The sequence below is a fragment of the Hyperolius riggenbachi genome, chromosome 5, assembly GCF_040937935.1.
Source record: "Hyperolius riggenbachi isolate aHypRig1 chromosome 5, aHypRig1.pri, whole genome shotgun sequence".
NCBI classification, from domain to species: domain Eukaryota; kingdom Metazoa; phylum Chordata; class Amphibia; order Anura; family Hyperoliidae; genus Hyperolius; species Hyperolius riggenbachi.
The window spans coordinates 154,319,516-154,341,924 of record NC_090650.1 but is presented as its reverse complement, the minus strand read 5'-3'; the positions used below and the strand labels follow the sequence as shown (position 1 = coordinate 154,341,924).

General features: G+C 43.9%; 1 protein-coding gene across 10 annotated transcripts in view; it reads left to right on the top strand.

The window, feature by feature from the left end:
- SUGCT (succinyl-CoA:glutarate-CoA transferase) overlaps positions 1 to 22,409 on the top strand; it is a 1,486,943-nt gene that overhangs the window by 136,796 nt on the left and 1,327,738 nt on the right. For all 10 annotated transcript variants that reach the window (XM_068236374.1, XM_068236376.1, XM_068236375.1 and 7 more), the window contains exon 7: positions 17,000 to 17,091. In XM_068236374.1, the coding sequence (XP_068092475.1) occupies positions 17,000 to 17,091 (92 nt within the window). The remainder of the gene's footprint in view (positions 1 to 16,999; positions 17,092 to 22,409) is intronic.

Below are 22,409 nucleotides of genomic sequence, written 5' to 3'. Positions count from 1 at the left end.
GGAGGAGAAAGAGGACTGGGAGTGCGCCAGCTGGATCAGGTAAGAACACTGCTGTTACTTAGTGTAGCTGGTGGGGAAGCAGGGGTGAGTGTAGGGTAGTTAGTGTAACTGGTGGGGCTGCAGGGGTTAGTGTAGGGTAGTTAGTGAAGCTGTCTAGGGCAGCAAGGGGTAGTAAGTATAGCTGTTGGGGCAGCAGGGGCTAGTGTAGGATAGTTAGTGTAGCTGTTCGGGTAGCAGGGGTTAGTGTAGCTGGGCAGTGTAGCTTAGGTAGACACAGCTTCGGGGGAGAAGGTCCACAAGATTACCCTGCACCATGGACGCACCAGGTTTAGTATATATTTTTTAACAGATTTGTGTTCTCTAAACCTAGTTGCGTCTTATGGTCAGAAGTGTCTCATGGTCTAAAAATTACTTTACACCAGCCCAACTTTTTTCAAGCGGGAAAGGGGAAAAACTTTTAGCAATATATAGGCAAACAACTCGCTTCCAAACACCTCAATTCATGAGTACCATAAAAATGTATAAGCCTGCAGTGGTTACAAAAGAATTTTGTATTTTATTGTAAACAAAGTAGTAATTTTACAGTGTGTGTTTAACCATTTTCGGCATTCTAACGTATTAAAACCTGTTATCGACAACATGACATTTTAATACGTCTCATGTTCCCGCCGCCACTCCGCACGTGTGCGCGCCACTCCCGCTACCGTTTCAGGCGGGATTCCATGTTGAGCGATTGGGGAAGAGGACCGAGCGATCCGCTACCCAATCGCAATGCCTGGAGTGAATGGACGTGACCGCAAACAGCGGCCACGTCCATTCATAAAATAGAAAAAAAAAGTGAACACTTTCTATAACGGAAAAGTGTTAACGAGCGCCATCTTGTGCCATCTTGTGGCCAAAAAGTAAAATTACACATACAGACACATACATACTTAAAGAGAATCTGTATTGTTAAAATCGCACAAAAGTAAACATATCAGTGCGTTAGGGGACATCTCCTATTACCCTCTGTCACAATTTCGCCGCTCCTCGACGCATTAAAAGTGGTTAAAAACAGTTTTAAAAAGTTTGTTTATAAACAAACAAAATGGCCACCAAAACAGGAAGTAGGTTGGTGTACAGTATGTCCACACATAGAAAATACATCCATACACAAGCAGGCTGTATACACCCTTCCTTTTGACTCTCAAGAGATCATTTGTGTGTTTCTTTCTCCCTGCAGCTATCTTCCACTGAAGTGTCAGGCTGTTTCTTCCTGCAGAGTGCAGACAGCTCTGCCTGTATGTAATTCCTCAGTATGTGAAAGCCCAGCCAGCTCAGAGGAGGATTTATCCAGCTTGTAAAAGATAAGAGAGAAGAGAGAAGCTGCCCTAATCTAAATAGTGCAGAGAGGGTCCTGAAGGGGGGAGATGCATCACAGAACCACAACACTGAAGAACTTGGCAGCCTTCCAGACACAGGCTGACAAGTCTGACAAGAGAGAGATAAGTTGGTTTATTACAGAGATGGTGATAGTAGAACGTGCTGCAGTAAGCCAGAACACATTAGAATAGCTTTTGGAACTTGTAGGATGATAAAAAACAGGATGCAATTTTTGTTACGGAGTCTCTTTAAAGAGACACTGAAGCGAAAAAAAAAATGATGATATTATGATTTGTATGTGTAGTACAGCTAAGAAAAAAAACATTAAGATCAGATACATCAGTGTAATTGTTTCCAGTACAGGAAGAGTTGAGAAACACCAGTTGTTATCTCTATGCAAAAAAGCTATTAAGCTCTCCGACTAACTTAGTCGTGGAGAGGGCTGTTATCTGACTTTTATTATCTCAACTGTAATTGAACTGTTTACTTTTCCTCTGCTAGAGGAGAGTTCATTACTTCACAGACTTCTCTGAAAGACTCATTTTGAATGCTGAGTGTTGTGTAATCTGCACATATTATAGAGTGATGCAATGTTAGAAAAAACACTATATACCTGAAAATAAAAATATGAGAATATTTTCTTTGCTGCTAATCTTCTAGTAATTATTCATAGTACACAACCAAATCATTATATCATATATTTTTTTTCGCTTCAGTGTCTCTTTAACCAATACTAATAAAATTAATAATTTGCATTACCAAAGCCCCCCCCCCCCCCCAATAAAAAAACACTTGTAAAAAAAAATCATACATAAATAGTTGCCTTAGGATCTCAGCTTTTTTAATCTATATTTTATGAGGGAAAATTACTTTTACTTTACTACATAGGGGCTTGTAATTATAGACCGGACAAATGAAAAACAAAACAGAAAAATAACACCTATATTTCAAAATAATATATTGTCGCCATACATTGTGATAGGGACATAATTGAAACGGTTTAATAATCGTGACAACTGGGCAAATAAAATGTCTGTTTTATCCACAGGAGAACGTTTAATTTTAAAACTATAGAGGCCGAAAACTGAGAAATAATGATTTTTTTCCCATTATTTTCTTATTTTTCCCATTAAAACACATTTAGAATAAAATAATTCTTAGCAAAATGTACTACCCACAGAAAGCCTAATTGGTGGCAAAAAAACGAGGTATAGATCATTTTCTTGTAATAAGTTGTAATAAAGTTATTAGGGAATAAAAGGGAGGAGCACTGACAGGTGAAAATTGCTCTGGTCCGTTAGGGTAAAAACCCTTGGGGGTGAACTGGTTAAAGAAAATATATTTGTAACAGCTAAATAATACATGTATTTTTACAGCCCTACATGAGAAACTTGACTGGGACAATCAAGGCACTAAAAGGGGCAAAATAATTTGTCTAAAAAAAAAAAAAAGTTATTCCTGCTGAGGAGGGACAATGGGATGTATGTTCTGCCAGCCAGAAATGCCTCAAACTTGTTATTGGATACAAGATTTCAGCATAAAGCTCAGTTTTCAATGGTTGTGCAGGTTCCACCTAAACTTTCTGGTATGCTAAAATTATCGTGGGCTGGGGATAATTAAAAAAGATATTCCAAACATCATCTGAATTTATTGACAATTCCATTAACCCTTTCCCTGCCAGCCGATTTGTCCTAAACACGAACACCTACTGCCAAGCAGTTTATAGACCTTTTACACTCATTAGGTTTACTTAGGATTTTTGACAAGAAAACTTACATATAATAGGACATATTATATATTGTTTTTTCCTGTAATGAATTGTGATTGAACACTGAAACAAAATTAGTATTCTTTCTGGAGATATAATATGTAACAAAAAAAAGTAAAATTATTATTATTTGGTATTTATATAGCACCAACATCTTCCGCGGCGCTGTACAGATTATATTGTTTTGGCACTAACTGTCCCTCGGAGGAGCTTACAATCTAGGCCTGAGGCCGCGGGAACGTTTTTTGCACATTGTTTTTCATGTAGCTAGCCTAGCGCTAGCTACATGATTCCCCCCTCCCTGCGGCGTCCCTCTCTGCCCTCCGATCGCCGCCGGCGCAATGACCCGTCCGGAAATCCCGTTCTGAACGGGATTTTCTTGAGGGCTTCCCCCGTCGTCATGGCGACGAACGTCGTGACGTCATGGACGTCGTGACATCACAGGGAGACCCGATCCACCCCTCAGTGCTGCCTGGCATTGATTGGCCAGGCAGCGCACAGGGTCTCGGCTGGGGGGGCCCTGTATCGTGGCGGATCGGCGGCGAGCAGCGGCGATCAGGTAGGACACGCAGCAAGCAAAGTGCTTGCTGCGTGTTTAAAAAAAAAAAAAAAATTCAAATCGACCCAACCGGGTCTGAGCGGTGACCTCCGGCGTCTCTGGACGAGCCTAGCATGTCCAGAACGCCAGGGAGGTTAAAAAAAATTTTCCTATGAAACTTTGAAATCGACTTTCTCAAACTATAAGGTCTTTTCACAATTTTTTTTTCACCATGTTCCTACTCATCTGCTTAACCCTCTGGGGGATAATCCCGAGCTGAGCTCGGGGTAAGCCGCCACAGAGGATTTCTCAGGCATAATTTTTTTTGTTGCACGCAGCTAGCACTTTGCTAGCTGCGTGTATATACCGATCGCCGCCGCTCCGCGCTGATTCGCCGCTACCCGCCGTGCCGCGCCGCTCCCCCCCCAAGACCCCGTGCGCAGCCTGGCCAATCAGTGCCAGGCAGCGCTGAGGGGTGGATCGGGACTCCCTCTGACGTCACGACGTCGATGACGTCATTCCGATCGTCGCCATGGCGACGGGGGAAGCCAAACAGGAAATCCCGATCTGAACGGGATTTCCTGTTTGCTTTGATTGCCGGAGGTGATCGGAGGGGGCGGGGGGATGCCGCTGCACAGCGGCTATCATGTAGCGAGCCCTGGGCTCGCTACATGATTTAAAAAATAAAAAAAATTAAAAAATAGTGCTGCGCCACCTCCTGGGCGATATAATTGTATCCCCCAGGAGGTTAACATACATGGCAAATTTGGTGATGATAGCATGTACGGGGGCTTTACAATTAACCGTGGAATTTGTCACTATTGACTTCAATGGAAAACCAAATTTGGTACTTGAAACTGCTGAATTTTCAAGTTTTGAGTGTGTACTCGGAACTGCCAAATTCTGTTGCCAAACTCGAAACTCGGATTCCAAGAGCTCAGCCCTACTCGCAATCTAATCCCTTCCATAGTCATATGTCTATATACAAGTCTAGGGCCAATGTGTATATTATAGTGTATGTATTATAGTCTAGGGCCAATTTTTTAAGGGGAAGCCAATTAACTTATCTGCATGTTTTTGGAATGTGTGAGGAAACCAAAGTGACTGGAGGAAACCCATGCAGACACTGGGAGAACATACAAACTCCTTGCAGATAGTGCCCTGGCTGGGATTCAAACCAGGGATCCAGCACTGCAAGGCGAGCATGCTAACCAATACGCTGCCTATATATAATATATATAACATTAAAAAAATACATAAATAGTTACCCCAGGGACTCAATTTTCTTAATATATATGTCACGAAGGTATAGTACTGTTATATTTGCAAATAAGGTCTTGTAATCAGTGACCGATGCAAAACAGAAAAAATAAACCTTTATATACACAACTTAATAAAATACCGTCTTTCCCCTAAAATAAGACATCCCCCGAAAATAAGACCTAACTGTAACTTTAATAGTGAGTGACATTTCTTTGTTTCTGTCCGTACTTCCATACATACTGCTGCAGTCTGCTGCTTCCTGTTTTCCACATGCCCACCTCTTAACATGGACTCTTCCATGTGAGTTAACAGAAGTGGTATTTTTCAAACTCAGGCATTGCTCCCATGCTTTCAGCAATTACACAGTCTGAGGCTTTCAGCCTTTTATCTAATCAGCAGCTGCTCAGTGGGGTGCCACTTTATTTGGCAGTCGATTTTCTTATCTTCCGCTCGTTTTTCTTATCTTTTTCCATTCACTTCTATCAGAAATTGAGCAGCGAATCAATCGAACGGGAGATTGAACATGTCGAAAATTATCTATCGAGCCAGCTAAATGGCTCAAAAACGAACCGTGTTTTCCCAACATTAGACGGACAAATGCCTTTACAATGACCTCTATTGGCTAGTCAGCAACTGTTGGCAGAACCGGATTTAGGCCATGGCCTAGGGCACCACAGGAGCAAGGGCACCAAAGCCGCAAACTAAACTGGTGCAGCATTTGTAAGCTTGCAAATGCTGCAATGCAGAGTTCAGGGGAGTGCCTAACCACAGTACTCTGCTACAAGCTGCCTGTGCAGCAGCCACCTTGCACTCTGTGCACGTTTGCATTGTGGCCTTGACTTGGGCAGTATTGGAAATGGAAAGGTAGAGGAAGCTTCTGCACTGGAAACGAGTGGAGAAATGAGTGACACTGATGGCTGCTGCGGTGTGAAGGCGAGCTGGCTATCTATACTGAAAGGGGGAAGGGTGGGAAAAGGAGAGATTAAGTGAGTCATCTGGCTACCTATACTGGAGGAAAAGGGGGGAAGGGTCTTTGACTACCTATACTGGAGGGAAAGGGGAAGGGGTCTTTGGCTACCTATACTGAGGTAGGGTCATGAGGCTACCTATACTAGAGGGAAGAGGGGGGTCATCAGGCTACCTACACTAGAGGGAAGGGGGGAGGGGTCATCTCGCTACCTATACTGAAGGGGGGCGGCTGGTGACAGTGGCCTGGGGCGGTAAAGAGTACAAATCCAGCCCTGACTGTCGGAGGTGAGATAATTCCCTGGCAGACTTGCCAGGGATTACAAACACGCTGAGTACGCTCTCCTTTTCTCTCTCCCTGTGTCCCCATCCCAGCTTGTCTACGCAGATTCAACATGCCACTGGATAATGACATTGCTTTGACCTAACCTGCATCCCTGGTTACCAGTCCAGATCACTCCTCCTGGTTCCCCACAGGATACCTGCACCACTGTATATGGGATATCACTCCATATATTACAGTACAGTAGTGACAGTGCAGAAAGAGCAATCCAAGGGATTTCCTTTTCTCTTTGTTGTAGAGGGTATCAGTGTATGCCCTTACACTAATGTATCATCCCCAACAAAACATACCCCTATATAATGACATCCCCAAAAATAAGCTCTAGCACATCTTTTGGAGGAAAAATTATTATAAGAAACGCGGTATTGTCGTCGTACATTGGAATACGGACATATTTTAATCAGTGCAATAACCGGGCAAATAAAATGTGTGGGTTTTATTAGTCACGGTGGCACGTTTTATTTTAAAACTATAATGGCTCGTTTCCACTAGCGCGGAAACCGGCCCGAATCCATAGAGTTTCCCCGCAGGCAAATCGCTCGGGGAAACTCTGCCATAGGAAATAATGGCGCACTTGCCCTAGCGATTTGGCCGGCATTGCCTACAGTTTTCACACGGGAGGCAGCGAATCCCATAGCCGTGCATGGCACGGCTTCTGGGATTCGTTTGCATTCCCGCAGACCCGGAAGTGCCGCTGCGCGTCTACCAGCCTGCACAGTGGCTAGTGGAAACGGGCCCTAATGGTTGAAAACTAAGAAATAATGAATTTTTTCAATTTTTTTCTTATTATTCCCGTTAAAATGCATTTAGAATAAAATAATTCTTAAAGAGGAACTCCACTGAAAATAATGTAATAAAAAAAGTGCTTCATTTTTACCATAATTATGTATAAATGATTTAGTCAGTGTTTGCTCATTGTAAAATCTTTCCTCTCCCAGATTCACATTCTGACATGTATTACATGGTGACATTGTTACTGTGGGCATGTTATGTAGCTGTTTCTAGATGTTCTGGCTGTTAGACAGCTCTAAACAGCCATTTCCTGTCTGTGAACATTGTTACATTGTGGCAGTTTGCCAGGAGTACCGAGGTATTCAGAGCCTCTAGTGGGAGTGGTTTCAGCACAAAATCAGTCACACAGCGCCCCCTGATGGTCTGTTTGTGAAAATCATTCTATTTCTCATGTAAAAGGGGGTATCAGCTACTGATTGGGATAAAGTTCAATTCTTGGTTGGAGTTTCTCTTTAAATGTACACAATGCAAAACGTACCACCCAAAGAAAGCTTAACTGGTGGCGAAAAAAAATAAGATAGATCCTTTCATTGTGATAAGTAGTGATAAAGTTATTGGAGAATGAATGGGAGGAGCGCTGAAAGGTGAAAATTGCTCTAGTCTATAAGGGGAAAACCCCTTAATGGTGAACTGGTTAATTATTATTATTATTATTTTGGATTTATATAACACCAGCATCTCCCATGGTGCTTTACAATAGAGACATACTACAAACATTTACAATGCAATGGGTTTACACATAAATGATAAATGACAGGCTAGCGATGCATTATACAAGAAGGTGGGATTATGTTACAGGTTTCACAACACTAATTACACAAAAGGGGAAAGAACCCTGCCCAAGTAGGCTTACTCTAAGGGAACAACAGGAGGAGCTGTGTACAAGGAGGTGGTTGTTGTCTAGGTAAGACTGCATGCTCGTGTAAAAAGGTGAGTTTTCAGGTTCCATCTTAAAAGTGAATCTGAGACGAGGGGGCATAGTGCGCAGGTGCTGCCCGGCGACGCGCGTCCTTGATCGTGTACCGGCCAGGAGTGGTCTGTGCATGCGCACTATGTCACAAAAGCGCTGCGGGCGCGTGATCGAGGACGCTTGTCGCCGGGCAACGCCTGTGTACTTGGCACAGACTCTCCCGACCCGGAAGAAGCTTTGGAGGTCTATTAAAAAGTAATGGGGGGGGGGGCATCCTACAAATGCCTGCTTCCCCCGTTTTTACATTTGTGTCAGTACTAAGGTATCCTTTAAGATAGGGCGGGAGAGTGGCAAACTTATAGGTGTAGATGGAGAAAAGGAGGGTTCCCAGGACCAAGCCTTGGGGAATGCCAACGGAGAGGGGGCAGAAGAAGGAGTTGGTGTCTAGATGTGCAACTCTGAAGGACCTTCCAGAGACATAAGAGGAAAGTCAGGAATGACTAAGGCCGTGGATGTCTCAAGAGGGTCCACTGTATCAAAAGCTGAGAAGAGATAAAGAAGGTTGAGAATCGAGTAGAAACCTTTGGCAAGAGAGATGAATAAGTCTTTAATTACTTTAACTAGAGCTGTTTTTGGATGCACAACTGGAGGGTAAGTTCTTCCCTGCACACTCTGCACCTATTTTTACCATATCTTTGGAATATATTTAGAAAAATATGGTAATTGGTTCGTGTCACACTCATGGTGCCCATACATGGTACAATTTTTTTCATCCAATCTTACCATTTCTATGTAGAATAAGGGTAAAAGAAGTGAATATACTAAAAGGATAATTTAGGCAGTTCACTTATATTACATAGAAATGGTAAGATTGGATAAAAAAATTGTGCCATGTATGGGCACCGTTAGAAGCAACATTTTGATTGTGACACAGATCTGATATTAAATATAGCCCACATTTGCTTTATTCCTGTATGTTCTCTAGTGATATCCAGCATGGGGAGAACAGAACAAAAGTAAATCATGCCTAAAGGTACTAGAATATCTCAGATACTTTGCATATTTATGTTTTGTCTGTGCAAGGCAGGTAGGTAACTTTGCTAGTACACAAATTAAAATACTATACATTCCTAGGTTTTCTGTGAATTTTGTTTTCAACAGATGTTGCACTATTACAAACCCACTATTAAACACTAGGTGGTGTTGCTGCATCATTTTACAAAGCATGTAGGCAATGTGGTTAAAGATAGTTCTTAACAAATTTTCTGCAGGTCAGAATTAATGGAAAAGTGGTCACTATGTAATCCATAGAAGGTATAACCCCATTTCCAAAAATATTGTGATCCTGTGTGAAAATAAAATTTTATAATCCCTTTATTTATTTTAAAATAGTGCAAATTCATCATATCAAATGTTGATACTGAGAATTTTATGCTAGAAACACGTTAAAGGACAACTGTAGCGAGAGGTATGTGGAGTATGTGCCATGTTTATTTACTTTTAAAGGGAACCTAAACTGAGAAGGATATGGATTTTTCCTTTTAAAATAATACCAGTTGTCTGACTCTCCTGCTGATCCTGTGTCTCTAATACTTTTAGCCACAGCCCCTGAACAAGCATGCGGATCAGGTGCTCTGACTGAAGTTAGACTGGATTAGCTGCATGCTTGTCTCAGGTGTGATTCAGTCACTACTGTAGCCAAAGAGATCAACAGGACTGCCAGGCAACTGGTATTGTTTAAAAGGAAACATCCATATCCCTCTCAGTTTAGGTTCCCTTTAAAGGACTTACGAGCCCAAATAGCGAAAAAAAGATAAGTACCTTAATCAGTTTTAAATGCACGGAGGCTGCCGTTTGCGCCCTCCGTGCAGTTCCGCCGGGTCCCCGCAGTCTGATCGCCCCCCGTGCCGCTCCCGACCCCACGGACGGGGTCGGGCTCCCTTTCCTTTCCTAAGATGGAGCTGGCCGCGGCTGCGCAGTCCGCATACGCGTTAGTGCGGCTGCGCAGCTCTAGGGCCCTCCCCCCCGATCCACGCACAGTAGCGTGGATCGAGGGGGGAGGCCCTAGAGCTGCGCAGCCGCACTAACGCGTATGCGGACTGCGCAGCCGCGGCCGGCTCCGGCGGCCATCTTGGGAGAGGAAGGGGAGCCCGACCCTGTCCGTGGGGTCGGGAGCGGCACGGGGGGCGATCAGACTGCGGGGACCCGGCGGAACTGCACGGAGGGCGCGGACGGCGTCCTCCGTGCATTTAAAACTGATTAAGGTACTTATCTTTTTTTCGCTATTTGGGCTTGTAAGTCCTTTAAGCAATACCAATTACCTGGCTATCCCTCTGCATCTAATACTTTTAGCCATAGACCCTGAACAAGCATGCAGCAGATCAGGGGTTTCTGAAATTACTGTCAGATCTGACCAGATTAGCTGCATGCTTGTTTCTGGTGTTATTCAAACACTTCTGCAGCCAAGAAGATCAGCTGGACTGCCAGGCAACTGGTATTGTTTAGAAGGAATACGGAGGACAGCCTCCATATTCTTTTCACTACAGGTGTCCATTAGCACTCAGCCACACTATAAGCGCTTTTCTGAGCACATGTGATTGATTAGCGCTGATTAGCGCTGTAAAAATCGCTACAATTTTACGCATGTGTGTTCGTGTCGATTTTTATGCAATTTTTACGGTGATTTTAATGAAAGTAAATGGGAGCAATTTTTAAAAGGTGCTCAGAAAAGCACTTATAGAGCCCTTAAGGCTTCTTTCACACTTACCATGTTTTGCAGCATTGCAGTTCTTTTCCCCGGAACAGCTCGTCCTGAGAGCAGTGTAAGTCTATGGAGACTTACACACTATGGTGATGTGGTGCAACAGAAATAGAGAAATCAACGCAAGGCCTGCCTACCACACAGATTATGCAGCAATACAAGTCTATTGTGATGCACTAAGTGTGAACAATCGATCACGGCGCACAGATGCAGAGAGACGTTCTACCTCCCCTTTGTTTTATACTTCTTATACATTTTACTATAGGTCACCTATTGTACTAATCAGAATAGCCCAAATTTGTTCACCGCAACCCATTTTTCAGGGTCGATTTAAGGGGCACGGGGGCTCCCTATCTCCTCCCAGGCAAAGTCAGCCCCTGGGGCCTCCCCTACAGTAACTCCTTGGCAGCCATCCTGGTGGTCCGGTACCCCCACAGCAATATTCCTGGTATTGACAGGCCCCGCACTCTCTCTCCCCTTCTCTACAGCAGCATGCTGAGCAGATTGGAGCGGATTCAGGAGAAGATCAGCAGCAGCAATCACTTACTAAGAATGCAACTGCCCAAGACTCCACACTCTGTTCACCCCCAGTGACTGCACACCCTTTCCTTCCTCGAAAGTGTGTAAGCACTGACATAACATCGTCACACTGGGGAGAGCGCTGATGGGGCCAGAAGGGAACTAAGGCAACGTGTCATTTATGGAGAGGTGGTGCTGAAGAAACAGATAATGTATCATACGAACGATGTTCCCCTGCCTCCCTGGCCTGCTGCCTGTCTCCTACCACCACACACGCATTGCAGCTCCGGTACCTGACGGTCACTGCCAGCCAAATTGAATTTTGAAACGGGCTATGGGGGATACCTGAGGGCCTGGGGCGAGTGCTGTCTTTGACTTTATTGTAGCACTGGCTGTGGGTTTTGTTGTACCATTCTATACTAGCACCTGGGAGTCTGTGTGATGAAGAGAGCGACCAATCCAACTCCTGACCGTAACTAGTAGGGGGCAGTCTAAAGCCTACGTCTCCCTGAAAGCTCTAAAGTGGTTACCTATCTTTGTAACCATAAAATTGTGAGCATTTTATCTATTCGAGCATTATTTCCTAGTCCTTCACAAAGCCCAGCTCCCGGGGTGTCCCTCTCCTTCTGTTTCCTATAATAATTCAAAAAATAAGTGATGGGACAACTAAAGTCTGGAATAAGTCATACTTAAAAGAAAAACTAAGACAGCTGGTGGAGCATCTTACAACTAATTAAAGGGATACTGTAGGGGGGTCGGGGGAAAATGAGCTGAACTTACCCGGGGCTTCTAATGGTCCCCCGCAGACATCCTGTACCCGCGCAGCCGCTCACCGATGCACCGGCCCCGCCTCCGGTTCACTTCTGGAATTTCTGACTTTAAAGTCATAAAATCACTGCGCCTGCGTTGCCGTGTCCTCGATCCCGCTGATGTCATCAAGAGCGCACAGAGCAGGCCCAGTATGGTCTGTGTCTGCCCAGTACAGTCCTGGTGACATCAGCGGGAGCGAGGACACGGCAACGCAGGAGCAGTGGTTTACTTACTTTAAAGTCAGAAATTCCAGAAGTGACCCGGAGGCGGGGCCAGAGCATTGCGGAGTGGCTGCGCCAACACAGGATGTTTGCGGGGGACCATTAGAAGCCCCGGGTAAGTTCAGCTCATTTTCCCCCGACCCCCCTACAGTATCCCTTTAAGTTAAATGGCAACAGGTTGGCAACATAATTTTATGATAAAGGACCAACCTACATAGTTGGAGTGTCTCAAAAGCAAAGAAATTAAGAATTGCCCCAGTTTGTGAAACTGTCGGCTGAGGTGTGTCTACTGGAATGCAGGCATGGCTTGTGCTATGGGCACCACAGCGTCATAGCACTTCAAATGCAACAGTGACGTCATTGCTCACCTCCTGCATTTAAACTATGCAGCGCAGTTACTGTTTATTGCTGTCCTGTTTGTGTCACCGTTGATCTGAGATCTGTGAGTGTTGGGCTGGCATGACAAACAGGTTACCCATACTGGGGTTAAAACCTTTTCTACTTATGCCAGGGGATCAATCTAAACTGGAGGAGGGGGGGCAGACCTTTATCTACCTACCGAAAGTTTTAAACAACCGGTACTGGGGTACAATTTGGCTACCTATACTGGGTGGGGCAGCAGACTTTAGACTATATATATAGTGGGGAGCAATCTACACTAGGGGGTGAACGTTTAGCTACCTATACAGGGAGGGGGGACAACCTTGGCTTCTTATACTGGGAGGAGGTACATCCTAGGTTACCTATACTGAGGGGACAAGCTTGGCTACCTATACTGGGGTGGAGCTATACTGGGAGAAAACTTTGGCTACCTATCCTGGGGGATACCTTTGGCTATTTATATTGCAGAGGATGGGATTACTTTGCTTTCTATAATGAGGGGAATAACTTTAGTAGGGTGCTACCCGTACTGGGGAACAGCTGTGGCTATCTATCCTAGGTACTGCCTTTGGCTAAATATACTGGGCGGACAGCTCTCCCTACTTGGGGACTTCTTTTACTACCTAAACGGGTGGTTATACTGAAGACAGCTCTAACTACTTTTAATGAGGGACAGCTCTAGGTTTGCTAATATTGGGGAACACCTCTATCTACCTAATCCTGAGGGCACCTCTGATTACTTAATACTAGGGGATACACCAAGCTACGTATTATCAACCTCTGAATATAACGCTTAGCATGTGGACTCAACCCCCTCTGATCGACCATGATGAGGCCTGTTTTGAATGGATGGAAAAAGAAGAGGAGAGGATCGGCACTGCAAGTGAGTTTATTTCCAAACGTAGGCACTGTGCAAATGTATACATCAAATGCAATCAAGAATAAACATACCAGTGCATAGAAGTTGTGCTCTGACATTGGGAGCTGGGTACTAAAAGCCTGATGGCCGTTTTGCGCAAATATTTGCTTCTACGGAGGCTGACAGGGCAAAAAAGCATATTTGCTTGAAATGGCCATCGGGCTTTTTGTGCCCAGCACCCACTGTCAGAGCACAACTTCTATGCATCGGTATGTTTATTCTTGATTGCATTTGATGTATACATTTGCACAGTGCCTACCTTTGGAAATAAACTCACTTGCAGTGTCGATCCTCTCCTCCTCCTCTTTTTCCATTCAGTATATCTACATGGATCTGAGCACGCTGATGTGGCGTCCAAGGTGGTGAAGTCTACCTCCCTCATCACAATCTGTCTCATGCAGTAGTGCCCACTGTCTTTTCCTTTATACAACTGTTCTGAATGGAACCTGTCCTGCTAAACTGCTGTATTGTCTTGGCCACTGTGCTGCAGCTCAGTTTCAGGGTGTTGGCATTCATGCCATACTAAAAACAATTATAATCTCTTATTTTTGATGATAAGTTGGTGCCCTTGGCATTTTTATTAATCAATACGACCATTACTTTCAATAAAGATTAATTTTTCATACCAAACTTTTACAACTGCACAATAATTTAAGAGCAACAGAATAAAAAATAAATGTTTTGCTTACACAAAAGGGCACTATGAGTTTTGATATTGAAGCAGAAGCCAAATATGCATCACCTGCCAATTACTAATCCAGTGACAGAACCTTCCATGTGTGCATGCTATGTGTCAGCTTGTTTCTTGCCTGGGCTGGATGGCCTTGTTTCTCATGCAATTAGAGACAGCTAAAGGATCTAGGTTGCATTTCATATCAGTGTTTTTAAAAATATAACTCCAAAATGTAACACTTGCAAAAATATGAAAATACAGCGTTTGCTCATATGCTCATCTGAACAAGTCAAATCAGTTTCCAGCAGGCAACACAATATGTATTCACAATATGTTTCCTTTTTTTCTGTGCATAGAGTTAGTTTGTTAAGCTTGTTCTGAGTTTGGGTATTTATTTACAAATCACACTAGGCATGACTTGGCAACATCTGCTAACAAATGTTCTTGCTTGGAATAAATGTTGTTTATGGTTTTAATATTATTATCTTCTCTATCTGTTTTAATCACGAACCATGTGCTGCTCCTTCTTAATTTGTCACCTGTTTGTTACCATTATCTGCCTCATTTAATTTCATACTTGCAATATACAGTATAACACTGAACTAGTTCAACAGGAATATGTAAGGGAGCAGGCTGGTGTTTTACTTTGTTCTCTGGTTGAATTCGATGGACGTATGTCTTTTTTCAACCCAAATAACTATTTAACTATATAGTTGGAAGTTTTCTAGAGTCTATGAGATTCTATGATTCAACCTGTAGCATAGTTCTGTTAATAATTTTAACATATTTGTTAAATGGGAGGTCTATTAAAAACTGATATTTAATGTAAAGAAGAGCAACTTAACCATTTCAGCCTGCGTGGATTTTTCACCTTATGCATCAGAGCCATTTTCACCTCCCATTCATTCGTTAATAACTTTATCGCTACTTATCACAATTTATTGATCTATATCTTGTTTTTTCCGTCACTAATTAGGGTTTCTTTGGGTGGTACATTTTGCTAAGAATTATTTTTTTAGAAATGCATTTTAACAGAAATATTAAGACAAATATGGAAAACATTCATTATTTCTCAGTTTTCGGCCATTATAGCTTTAAAATAATACATGCTACCATAATTAAAACCTATGTATTTTATTTGCCCGTTTGTCTCGGTTATTACACCATTTAAATTTTGTCCCTATCACAATGTATGGCGCCAATAATTTATTTGGAAATGAAGGTGCATTTTTTAAGTTTTGCTTCCATCACTATTTACAAGCTTATTATTTAAAAAATGTTCGTAGTATACCCCCTTTACATGCATATTTATAGGTAACTTTTTTTTTTAGTACATTTTTTTTTCATTAAAAATTTTATTTGGGTAATTTTTTGGTGTGGGAAATAAACAGTTAATTTTGAATGTTTTAATGTGTGTAAATTGCCTTGAAAAATGTATGTAGATGTAGTTTTACTATTTGGCCACAATATGGCCACATTAAAAAAAATGTTTATGTCCTCCTCGCTTCCCAGAAGCATAAGGAGGACGGAAAACTTTTTTTTTTTTTTTTTTTTAGAAAGACCGCTGCCTCTGATAAGAGTCCATCGTTTTTTCTGCTGGGGACTTAGATCAGTGAACAGGACCCATTTATTTCTTGTCCTGTAATTTCTGCCGGTTTAACATCGATTTTCTCAAAAACTACAAAATCTTTTTGAATATATTATCTAACATGAATGTATTTCTTTTAAAGATAATGAGAACCGGTTTAAAAAAAAAGTCAGATACTCACCTAAGGAGATGGAGGCTCTGGGTCCCATAGAGCATTCCCTCTCCTCTCCCAGTGCCCGCTGCTGTCTTGGCTCCCCCGTAGCGGTATTCGACCGTTTCGGTCAAATACCACTGTCTCCTGGCCAAAGAGAGGCTTCGGAAATGCTTCGGGAAAGTGCTCCCGAAGACATGCCGCTCTAGACTGCGCACGCGCGCCCTCTATGACGCACTTGCGTGTGCGCCGCCTGTTTCGGGAGGACTCGGCTCCCAAAGACTTCCGAAGTCCCCTCAGTGTGGGATGAGAACGGAGGAGCCAGCGCAGCACCGGGGGCACCGGGAGAGGAGGGGATGGCTCATTAGGACCGAGCCTTCCCTCTCCTTAGGTGAGTATCTGCTTCTTCTTTTTTAAACCTGGGTTACAATAGCTTTAAACAATACCAGTTTTCTGGCAGGCCAGTTGATCTTTCTGGCATCAGGAATGTCAGACTCTCAAACCTGAAACAAACATGTGGCTAACTTAGTCACACTTTAGTCAGAGCACTTGATCTGCATGCTTGTTCGGGTGTATGGCCATAGCCAGGCAATGTCCCTTTCATGAATTGTACACACATCTTCAATGCATCACATTTTTCACATTTCCCCGTTTTCTGACATGAAGTGGAACTGCTTCCGCAACCTATTTGTCTTTCACCTTCCCTTAACTTACAATTTTAAATATTAAAAAATTGTATTTTCATTGATATTGCTGAGATTTATCCTTCAGAGACAACTGATGAAAAGTCTGCAACATTTTTTCCAGTATAAAAATGTTCTAAATAAAGGTACCCACTCATTATACAGTCTTGATTGTACATTCTTACCAAATCCATGTAGAAGAAGGGTAAACTGATTAAATATTCCGTACTTTGCATGAACACTCTTATTACATAGGAGTGGTAACATTGTACAATCAAGATTTTGTCATTGGTGGGCACCTTGACACATGAAAGCATGTTGATGCATTGATTGTTTCCTTTGTGTGTGCAGGTTATGGCCAGTCGGGTCCCCTATGCAAACGAGCTGGTTATGACGCTGTAGCATGTGCAATGTCTGGATTAATGCATATCACAGGACCTGAGGTATTTTTCTCGTGTGTAATTTTATTCATATATTTTACAGGACCACTATTGAGAGAAATTGTAAAATTAAAAATGTATGTCAGAATTACAAAGTTAAGAGCTATAAATTACTTTTCTCCTATGTTGCTAAAATAATCCGTAAATTACTTTTCTCATGTTGCTTTCAATTGCAGTTGGTAGTTTAAATCTGATAACTCTGAAAGGTCCCTGCACAAGATCTATATGTTACGGCCAGAACCCGAAGTCTGGCCACTTCGGGATCTGGCCGGTCAAAACTAGAAGTGGCCATCTCGCTATGGCCAATGTGCGAAATGAATGAATTCTTGTCGGCTCAGATCTTCTCCCCCGGCTCTGGCTTCTCCCCGCCCCTCTCCTATTGAGGTATGGCTGTCGGGACATGCGCAGTGCAGCGGGAAGGAAAGCAGGTATTCCTGCCGTTCATTCCTGCAGAAGCAATGTCTGCTTCCCCGCCACAACGAACGACTCTGGCTGCACTGCGTGTGTCCACGGCTGCCAGAAGCCAATAGGAGGGGGAGGAACCAGAGCCGGGGGACAGGAACGACGGACTAGCCACCAGGAATTCATCAATTATGCACATTGGCCGCAGCGAGATGGCCACTTCTAGTTTTGAACGGCCAGAATCCGAAGTGGACAGACTTCGGGTTTCCTGCAATGTCGCCCACTGTACTGTAAGTGGACAGCATTGCAGGAAGTGATGAGAATGGAATGCACGCTGGAATGTGGAAGAGGTGAGTCATCCCCGCCCGCTGCCTGATCATGCTAGCTGCTGCGCTTAATAGCTGGAGGGGGAACGCAGATCGGGGGACCCAGGTGAGAAAGGGAGGTCCAACCCTCCTCCCCTCCACTGTGCCCCCTGCCCCCCTTCCTGCCTGCTACCGCCTCCAGGCTACCTATTTTGGGGAGTGGTTATACTGGTGGGAGGGGTGGCATCAGGCAGCAAAAAGTCTAGAACTGGCCCTGCTTTTTTCTGTCCCCTTGTGTCTTCCTCTATACCCCTTTGTGTCCTCAGTTTGTGCCCCTGTGTACTCCTCTGCATGGGCACAGTACAGAGAGTCCCTGACATTGCGGCGGGTTGGGTTGAAGGTTCGTATTGGCAGGCATTCACAAGTCCGGAACTCACTGCATTTGGACTATAAGACGCAGTGACTTTTTTTCTCCAATTTTGTCTTATAGTCTTATAGTCCAAAAAATACAGTAGTTTTTTCATATTTACTGCATTTTTCGCACCATAAAATGCACCTGAAGTGATATGTTGTCCGCAACACTTGAAAAAGAGTGTGCCAGGGCTCAAAGAAAGCAGATACAAAAGTGTAGAGAAAGAAAGCCCATATGACTAGCACCACTCAAAAGTATAACATAGTTTATTCAAAAATATATGACTACAAATACATATGACATATTGGAGTATCAAAAGCATGAGTAAAAACAATTAAAACCGACCTAATGGTCGTATGTGGTAGCAGCTGCAAACAATCCTGTCCATATATGTGATAGAAATAAGGTTATGAAACCACCATATAAATCACAAGACAATGGCAAAATATGCCCAAATCAATGCCTCAGTGTGCATCTAAATAGAGCACACACAAGGTTGAACCCGGGTTCAGTAGAGTGCAAATACACATACACATCAATCCATATATAGTGTAACGTGCAAATTATCAATACTGACATATATCATGTGCAAAATGAGCAAGAAGGCTGCTATATAGACAGATCACCCAGAGGCAGCCTATTTTCTGGAGTGCATAGAGAAAAGAGAGGTGCCAAAAAATGGAGGAGAAATACTTAGCCCGGGTAGACCAAGGAGGCTGGAACAGTGCAGCTGCAAATGTGAGGGAGTCCCTTCAAGACAGTCCCGCAAGCTCCGCGGGCGTCACCCCGCTTTGGAAGGAGAGGAGAGGTATCCCTTGTGAATGCCTTGGTCTACCCGGGCTAAGTATTTCTCCTCCATTTTTTGGCACCTCTCTTTTCTCTATGCCCTCCAGAAAATAGGCTGCCTCTGGGTGATCTGTCTATATAGCAGCCTTCTTGCTCATTTTGCACATGATATATGTCAGTATTGATAATTTGCACGTTACACTATATATGGATTGATGTGTATGTGTTTGTGTTTACATGTATAATTTGCACTCTACTGAACCCGGGTTCAACCTTGTGTGTGCTCTATTTAGATGCACACTGAGGCATTGATTTGGGCATATTTTGCCATTGTCTTGTGATTTATATGGTGGTTTCATAACCTTATTTCTATCACATATATGGACAGGATTGTTTGCAGCTGCTACCACATACGACCATTAGGTCGGTTTTAATTGTTTTTACTCATGCTTTTGATACTCCAATATGTCATATGTATTTGTAGTCATATATTTTTGAATAAACTATGTTATACTTTTGAGTGGTGCTAGTCATATGGGCTTTCTTTCTCTACACTTTTGTATAAAATGCACCTGACCATAAGACGTACCTAGGTTTAGAGGACAAAAACCAAGGAAAAATATTCTTAACTTGGTGCATCCATGATGCAGGTGGTGTCATGTGGTGCATCTCCCCCTCCTCATCTAAGACTTCTACCCAGGGCCCTAGCAGAGTAGCTGCAGCCAGTGCCAGGTGTCCACCACCAAACTTTCCCCTTCCCCCCAACACTCTAAGCTAAAGATTATCAGCCGCCAGGTGTCCCCACCAAGCTGTCTCCCCACTCCATCCAAGCTAAAGACACTATCCCCCCCCCCCCCTCCTCTGAGCAAAGTGATCCCCCACTGTAGCTGATGATCCCGTCCAAGCTAAATGATCCCACGGCAATTGCAGAGTATAAGTGCAGCATATGCCACCACCTCTCCAGCCTGTGCACTCAGAGTCCTCCATCTTGTGTCTTTTCCTGTCTTTTATCATTGGTGGCATCCCCTCACACCGCAACCTGGCAGAGCACATGGGCCGGGGTAATGGAGAGGGGCAATTTACAGAACCGGTTCTAGTAACAATGGGCCCCCCCCCCCTGACAGATCCCTCCAAACCAAAAAGCGGAATAAGAGGCCTTTTGTCACAGCCAAATTTCCCCCCAGGACTATCACCCAACTTCACTGTGCTCCCTGGGGCCTCTGCAGAGTTTTTGGCAGAGCAGTGTCTCACCTGTCCCAGCAGGTGTACCCTTTTGTCAGTCTGTGGCTTTGTGCACTCCCTGAATTCATCCTTACAGGGGCCCCTCTCCTCCGTGACCTGACGCATGTTATTACGTAATATGCTGCCACAGACTGACAGAGCAGCATGCTGCCGGGACAGGTGAGACGCTACAATGCTGAAGACTCTGCAGGAGCCTCAGGGAGCAACAGTTAAGTTGGGAGAGGTGACACACCTTGAGGGGCCCATACAAGCTCTGGGGCAATTGCTCCCATTGCCTTTATGGTAGCGCCAGCCCTGGCAATATAACAGTACATCACAACACAAAACAATAGAACTGACGCTGTAAATTGTACTGCAGAAAATGAATGAAATGGCCCTGGATTTTATTTTTTGGGCAATTTAGCAGTGTCACAACACAAAACAATCGATATGACACTGCAAATTGTTCTGCAGGATTGAAATTGCACTGTATTTGTTGTGGCGGAGAACAGTGTCACACACCAAACTGTGGCACAAAAAATGTCAAGTACCAGGCTAGAGGCTACTTTGTCAAAGTACATTACGTTACAGAGCAAGTGTGCTGGATAGAGTGTTACAGACTGTACACAGTAGATCAAGTCTGCTGGATGGATGGATATTCCCTACAGTACATACAACATTACAGTGCAAGTCTGCTGGATAGATACTAGTATATCCTGTCATGCACAGTCACAGACCAGTACAGCCCTACAATGCGCCTACACTTTCTCTGAATCGATTTGCGCACTCTGTCCCTTCCTAGCCCTGACTAGAACAAAAATGGCACAGGAATGAGGAAATCCCTCCCTGAGTCTCTCATTTTATCTTCCTGGGGTGGGATCTTCTGTAAATTACACTCTCTATCTCTGCAGCACATGCCCGCTTCACATCCTATGTCTTTGTAGCACATTTCTCCTTTCCATCCTATTTCTCTCCAGCACCTGGACCTTTCCATCCTATGTTTCTGCAGCACCTGCCCCCTTCCCATCCTATGTCTCTGCAGCACCTGCCCCCTTCCCATCCTATGTCTCTGCAGCACCTGCCCCCTTCCCATCCTATGTCTCTGCAGCACCTGCCCCCTTCCCATCCTATGTCTCTGTAGCACATTCCCCCTTCCCATCCTATGTCTTTGTAGCACATTCCCCCTTCCCATCCTATGTCTGCAGCACATTTCCCCTTCCCATCCCATCTCTCTTCAGCACATTTCCCCTTCCCATCCTATGTCTCTGTAGCACATTCCCCCTTCCCATCCTATGTCTCTGCATCACCTGCCCCTTTCCCATCCTATGTCTCTGCATCACCTGCCCCCTTCCCATCCTATGTCTCTGCAGCACATTTCCCCTTCCCAACCCATCTCTCTTCAGCACATTTCCTCTTCCCATCCTATGTCTCTGTAGCACATTCCCCCTTCCCATCCTATGTCCCTGCAGCACATTCCCTCTTCCCATCCTATGTCTCTGCAGCACCTGCCCCCTTCCTTAGAGAAGGACTTAGGAGTACTCATCGACAACAAGTTAATCATATTCAATGCCAAGCCACTGCAGCTAAAGCTAATAAAATTTGGGGATGCATTAAAAGGGAAATAAAAGCTTGGGATGCTAGCATAATACTGCCCGTTTAACGCTCTAGTAAGGCCACATCTGGAATATGGAATTCAGTCCTGGGCACCACATTACAGGAATGATATTGCAGTTTTAGAGCAGGTGCAGAGACGAGCAACAAAATTGATACGTGGGATGGAAGGTCTCACTTACCAAGAAAGGTTAGATAAACTGGGTTTATTTAGTCTAGAGAAAAGACGCCTTAGAGGGGATCAAATTAACATGTATAAATACATCAGAGGGCAATATAATAGCTTGGCGGATGAGCTTTTTGTCCCTAGGCCTTCTCAAAGGACTAGAGGACATGATCTGCGCATGGAGGAAAAACGTTTTAGCCACTTGTTTAGGAAAGTGTTCTTTACAGTAAGAGTGATTAAGATGTGGAATGCATTGCCACAGGAAGTCATTATGGCAAATTCTATACCTGCATTTAAAGGGGGCTTAGATGCCTTCCTTGCGTTGACAGACATCCATGGCTACAATTACTAGGTAATGCCTAATGATGTTGATCCAGGGATTCTATCTGATTGCCATCTGGAGTCGGAAAGGAATTTT